The 6,178-nt window shown below is 42.4% G+C and overlaps 1 protein-coding gene across 1 annotated transcript; it reads right to left on the bottom strand.

Moving 5' to 3' along the window:
* Nucleotides 1–593: 593 nt before the first annotated feature.
* On the bottom strand, nt 594–4,180 carry LOC143380004 (uncharacterized protein C2orf78-like). Its single transcript, XM_076832757.1, has 4 exons — nt 4,127–4,180; nt 3,314–4,028; nt 2,684–2,740; nt 594–2,509 (listed from the first exon to the last, which is right to left on the bottom strand). Exons 1-4 carry the CDS (start codon nt 4,178–4,180, stop codon nt 594–596), a joined length of 2,742 nt encoding a protein of 913 aa, XP_076688872.1.
* Nucleotides 4,181–6,178: the final 1,998 nt, after the last annotated feature.

The raw sequence follows: 6,178 nt of genomic DNA, 5'->3' as shown, positions 1-6,178 counted from the left end.
TATTAGAATTAATACATTTGTATCTTTATATCTACATATTTATAAAATTTGTATCTACACATGTGGAAAACTATGTGATGCCCAAGCAGTACCAGAAAGCATCTTGGTTACTTATCTCTCAAACAATTCTACTACATTTCTTTATTCAACTATACTGTCTTAAAAATCTATAAGTGAATACCTTTGTATCTATGTACCTCTCTGTATATATATGTGGAAAACTATTTGGTATTCAAATGGCAACATAAAGCCTCTTTATTACTTACCCTCTCATCAATACTATAGGATTTCTTTATTAAACTATATTACCTTTTCAACTGTGCCTAATGAATAAATTTTCATGTATCTATCTATGTGTATATGAGAACACCATTTGGTACCCATGTAGTACCCAAAGGCCTCTTTATTTTCTAACAATTGTCAGTGGTACCAGAAGGCCTCTTTATTATGTATTAGTGAATTATATTCCATTTCTTTATATAATTTTATTAAACTTTGAAAGCATCTGAGAATAAATAAATGTGTATCTCTCTATCTATATACATGTGGAAAACTATTTGGTCCCTAAGTGGCACCACTGATCTCAGCAGCTCTTACATTATGTAGCCATAGTAGCGAGAAATCTCCATCTCTCTTTCCCTCTCAATGAAACACTGCACTCTCCCCAAAGCAGTGTACTTGGCAGCATTCTCACGCTCTTGTTGAGCCTTCTTCTTCATGGCTTCCCGCTGTGGCATCTGCTGTTTGGTGATGGGAGTTGATACTACTTGCCCATAAACATTGGGTTTTCTCCATGGAATTGGTTGTAAGGCAAAGTCTTGGAGTAGATATTGGTTTTGAGGCTTGGGCGGTTGTGACTGGGGCTTGGTCCCAACATTGGGAACTGGTTGCCAATGGAGAGAAGTGCAAGATGATGTTTTGTAGGGTGCAGGCCCAGAAGCAGCAGACCGAGGGACACTAGGCTGGGTAGAAGCACTCACACCTGACTGAATGGCATGAGTCAAAACGGGGTGAGCTGGCTTGGCAGGACGCATCCAAGATGGGTTGGCAGTAGGTGGTTGGGATTGGTTGACTGCCATGGGTTGAGCTGAGCTAGCAGGGCCAGGCTGGGCAGGGTAAGCCCCAGTGGGTCTGCGTGAGGCCAGAGATTGTGGCCTCCGATTGATTACTGGTCGAGGTGGAGGTTTCTCCAGGGTCAGAAAAGGCAAAGGTACCAATTTAACCTTCCCAGGTGGTGGAGGCTCATAAATGGATGGAGAGGGACCCTTTCCTTCAGCACTAATATCTGGATTCTGGGCTTTGACTTGTGATTTCTCAGGACCCTTAACTGCCAGCCATGGTTTCCTAGCTGGGCATGGACGGGGGTCTTGGTTACGGCCTGAGTTTCCCGGGGCCCGGGAGGAAGAGAGCCCAGTTTTCTTATCATTCTTCTTCCCCAATGCATGGAAAACCTGCACCGACTCCAGCATGTGCATGCCGAGACAGCTCCGAGGCTTCTTAAAGGCCTCTTGGCAAAGGTCAGGTTGGTTCCTCTTCCCCTTCGGTTTGGGCAGAGTTGGCTTCTCTTCGGCCTTGACTTTATTGCCTGGCTGCTTCCTCTCCTGGGCTTTCCTGGAGTTGTTTTCTCTGGTCCTCTTGGTCTTTTCCTGCCCATGGCCCTTAGCCTTGCTGTTCCTGCTGGATGCAGCTTTCTGAGCTTTGCTGATAGAGTGCTCGGTAGTGTGCATAGGAGCCCTGCTACTGTCTGCATCCCTGTGAGAAATTTCTCCTCTTAATGTGCATTCCAGATCCCTTGGCTGCATTTTGGCCTGAGGAGTTCCATCAGGACACTCCGAGGCTTTATGTTTGTTCTTCCTCATTGGCTCACTAGGACCCTTTAAGGCACTTGTGATTTCCTGCCCCTGCTTTTCCATGATGGTTCTGGTATCATTGGATTTTGTTATTGTGGGACTTTCAGGTTGTTCAAAGTCTTTTAAGGAACTGAAAAGCTCAGGAAGGTGAATATCCCCCACCAGTACAGTGAGGTCTGCAAAACCACTGCTAAATTCAGTCCCATTTCCAAGTGTGCCTTGGTCCTCAAGACTCAGGCTACTCCTTTCTAGATGGGTATTTTCAGAATGTGGCTCCTCCTCTTGGTCCAGAGGACCAATGGAGGCCAGAAGCTGGTGGATTTCAGGGATGTCTAAAGGGAGTAGTGGAGGATCCTGGCTCTTCATGGCAATCTGGTAGGCATCCAGTGGCTCTGAGAGCATGGTGTTAATCTCACACAAATTCTTAATCTCTGTCTGTTCCTGGCTTTGATTTGGAGGCAATGCCAATAAATCTGTAGAACTCTGGACTGGAGTTATTGTGGTAATGTCCTCAAGTTCAGTTTGTGAGTTTTTCTCAATTATTTGGCTTTTTCTCTTATTGCAGATGTGTGGGAATTCTGGAGGCTGTGGCAGACAAAATGTCTGACTTGGAGGTTGCACTCCCAAGGAAGCCTCCATCCCTAGGGAAGTTTCCATCCCTACAAAGGAACCAAGGAAGATGGTAAGTAGGATGCTCCCCCTTCCCAGAAATACACTATTCAGGGAAACCATCTATGGTGGAGAAAGCATTTCTATTAGCTCTTTTTAAGGACCACTGACAGGTATCTGTTAAGAGTTGCATATTAGTTACAGGTGATCCCTTGAAGTCTTACTTTTGGGCTGGTTCATCACCATGGCAGCATGGGTTTCTGGTAGAGCACTTGTCTCCTCTGTGGGAAACACAGAAAATCTGTTTCATGAAGTCTCTCGTCCTCATATCTGGGCCTCTCAATTCTCTCCACTCTCCCCAGAATGTAAGAACACTTAACACCATGAACTAGGAGAGGGTGCAGCTGTTGCTCATGAAATCAATGTGAAAGGTCAGGGGTTTTGGACTCCTGCTTTGGACAGCATCTCTACATATAGAGGTTAAACCTGCAGTCAATTAAGGATCAATTAAACTGTCACATCCTGATATGTGTTGATTGATTTTTCTAAACCAAAGTAAAATTAGGGAAATATATTTATAGTGTGGTTGTGTAGCTGGACTGAGTGCAAAAATAGTGAACAGCCGCTTCCTTCCGTGTGCTCCTAGAGGTCTCTTAAATGCAAGGATGGCCATTATGCTGTCCTGCATGCTTCTCTGACAGAGTCTGAAAATGGGGACTGCTGAACAAGATTGTGATTAAAATCTCAGCACTTGAATTCTAGGGATGTGTGGACCCACAGTTACCAGCTGAAAACTGGACCCTCGTTTCGAGTGGTAATCTTATTCCTTCCCCTTTTTTGGTGTCTGTACTCACCTTGAAAATTTGTTCCTTCTATACTTTGAGTGGACACAGAGTAGTAGGTCACAGGTGTAGGGACTGAGGGTAGGACATTTGTGGGCTGAACTTCCTTCAGCACTGTCACCATTTCTGGTTGAGGGGCAGTGGCACTACTTCCTGCATATGGCACAGAGCCATAGGATTGCAGGCAGGGCCAATGTTCTCCAGAGAGCAGAGTCCCCAGGGAGTTTTGATCATAGTAGTAGACCTGGCTTCCTTCTTGGTGGGGTAGTGAGAGGCAATGTCCTTGATTTGGAATCTGAGATAGTGTCACCTGGACGAGCCTACCAGATAGTAGTGGATATCCAGGGATCACGACATTGGCTTCGGAAGTTTTGTCATACTGGGATGTCATTGATAGGGAAGAATCTGCTGTGTTCTGGTCAGTGACAGTCAGATTATAGTCCCCAAGTGAAGATGAGCTCTTTTCAGCACTTCCTGGGATATACCACTCAGAAATACTTGGATAGGGGGCAGGTGCCATGGGAATCAGGTTCTGGCCAGTAACCTTAGACACCGTAGCTGTGCTAGCATGTTGATAAAGGTAGGCACTGCCCATGAGTGGCTGAAAGGAGGTGCCACAGGTTGAGGGCAGTAACCATGCTGAAGTTTCAGCTGGAGCAGAGGTTCTGGAGATGTTGCAGACCCCTCGTGTCACGGACGCTGCATTGGTCACCACAGGAAGAGAGAGCTGCAGAGAATCAGCATTTCCATGTAAAGAAGAATTTTGGAAATTTTCAGTAGGAAGAAGAGGTGGTGAAAATATTGATGAGACAGGCAGATTCTTACAATATTCGACGAATAATGTCGTCTTAATGTTGTAGTAATCAGGAAGGCCCTCATTCTAATAATCATTGAGAGACCCCAAATCCCTCCATTTAGGATGGCTGCAACTACTCTTCTGATAACCTGCCTTTTCTGTCAAATTGGGCACAGAATTCCCAAGTGGTCTGCTTCACACGTGGTTCCCCAAAAGCATTTTTTTCTCTCCTATATTTCCTTTGAGCCTGCACTAGTATTGACTCCTGAATTTGCCCTAGAACTGAAGCATTTTCGAACTCAGAGAAAACTCCAACATTACCAGTTAGCAAATGAGTACACCAAGGGTCAGTGAAGTGAGATCGACTTGTTCACAATCAGCAACAGATTATGGAAACTTACTTCCTGGCCAGGACTCTTGTTCCAAAGACCAGAAATCTGGAGAAACAGAAATTTGTTTTTCCCTGTTCATAGAAAATCTACTGATATCACCACAGTGATGTTTAGTATCTCCTTTTGTTTGTCCAGGTCACATGATATTTCCTGGAGTTCAGTTTTACCATCCAAATGATAATTTAAGCGTCATTCTTTGCCCTCTTTCAGCCTAACTGCTGATCCTACATGAAAATGACTACCTGAAATTCAGTTTCTCAAGAAATGCTTCTTGAAAGAAATGGAAACTTTCTGAGCTTCAGGTTACTCATCTTTAGTGTGGTTATCACAATACCAACAGTGATAATTCATCCATGAATAAAAGTCATATTACATAAGATTCATGTGGGGGCTGAGGTTATGGCTCAGCATTTGGGTGCTTGCTTAGCACATGCGAGGCCCTGGGTTCAATCCTCAGCACCATGTAAAAATAAGTAAAATAAAGGTATTGTGTTGAACTACAACTAATAAATAGATATTACAAAAAGTTTCATTTGGAGGGAGTTACAGTATGTTCTGGAAAGATAGAAGCAAAAGTGAAAAACAGCTCAGAACTAAAAGGAATGACTAGATAGTAATGAACATATGGATATGTAGCAAAAGTGAGTGTATATCAAATTTGCTAAGAAATGAGTTCTGTTATCATGCATACAATATTATGAAAGTGAATGTTTCTCTTTGATTTTAGTGAATACTGTTAATCAAAACAAAGCTCATGATTGAAGGTGAGTTTGAATGCATTCTCAAGCAGTATATATAGACAGAGAAACTATACTAAAAATGTGTGTAATTTTAAGTAAAGTGAACACAAATTTGAAGTAAAGTGAACACAAATTTAAGTAAAGTGAACACAAATTTAAGTAAAGTGAACAGATGGGTAGCCATATGGAAAAGCGAAAACCGAAGCCAAAACCCACTATGAATCTCGGCATGGTATGGTGGGTCTCTGGTCCCAACACTCGGGAACCTGAGGCAGTGGGATTACAGGATTCAAAGCCACTCTGGGCAATTCAGCAAGATCTTATCTGAGAAAACAAATAAAATGTCCTGGAGATATAGCTTGTGTATCATGCTTGACCCTGTGTTCAATCCTCAGAACTGGAAAGAAGAGAAGAAAGGAAGAAAGAATAAATGAGAGGAAGGAAGGAAGGAATAAGGAGCAAGTCGGGGAGGGAAGTAGAGGGAAATGGAGGGAGTGAGGGAAAGAAGAAAGGAAGGAGGACAGAAGGAATTTCCGAAAGAAATTTTGTACATACTAGAGAAAAAAACAATAAGTGTAAAGTAATTTCATTACTGTTCCTGTTTCTCTTCCTCTAAGGATTACCCACACCGAATAAAAGACATTAATCCCACTAGGTAGATATTTCAATTAATACAAACACATTTTTTGATAATCCTTTTGGTTATAAAAAAAAAGTGGAAAATGCTTTAACAAAATCATAGAAGCCTAGTTTATTACCACATTTAGCAGAAAATCTTGTCCCTAAAGTCTGAGAAAACCATCACAGTATAATAAAATAACAAATTTAAAACAATTTTTGTCTTTTATTCTGACATTTCCTTCTCCCTTTATGTTAAAACAAAATTAAAACAAAAATGTTTGAGCTACCCTACACCCCAGCCCCAAACAATTATTTGAAATGTAGACAA

This window comes from Callospermophilus lateralis, chromosome 14, assembly GCF_048772815.1.
Source record: "Callospermophilus lateralis isolate mCalLat2 chromosome 14, mCalLat2.hap1, whole genome shotgun sequence".
NCBI lineage: Eukaryota > Metazoa > Chordata > Mammalia > Rodentia > Sciuridae > Callospermophilus > Callospermophilus lateralis.
This window is presented reverse-complemented; position numbering and strand designations above follow the sequence as displayed.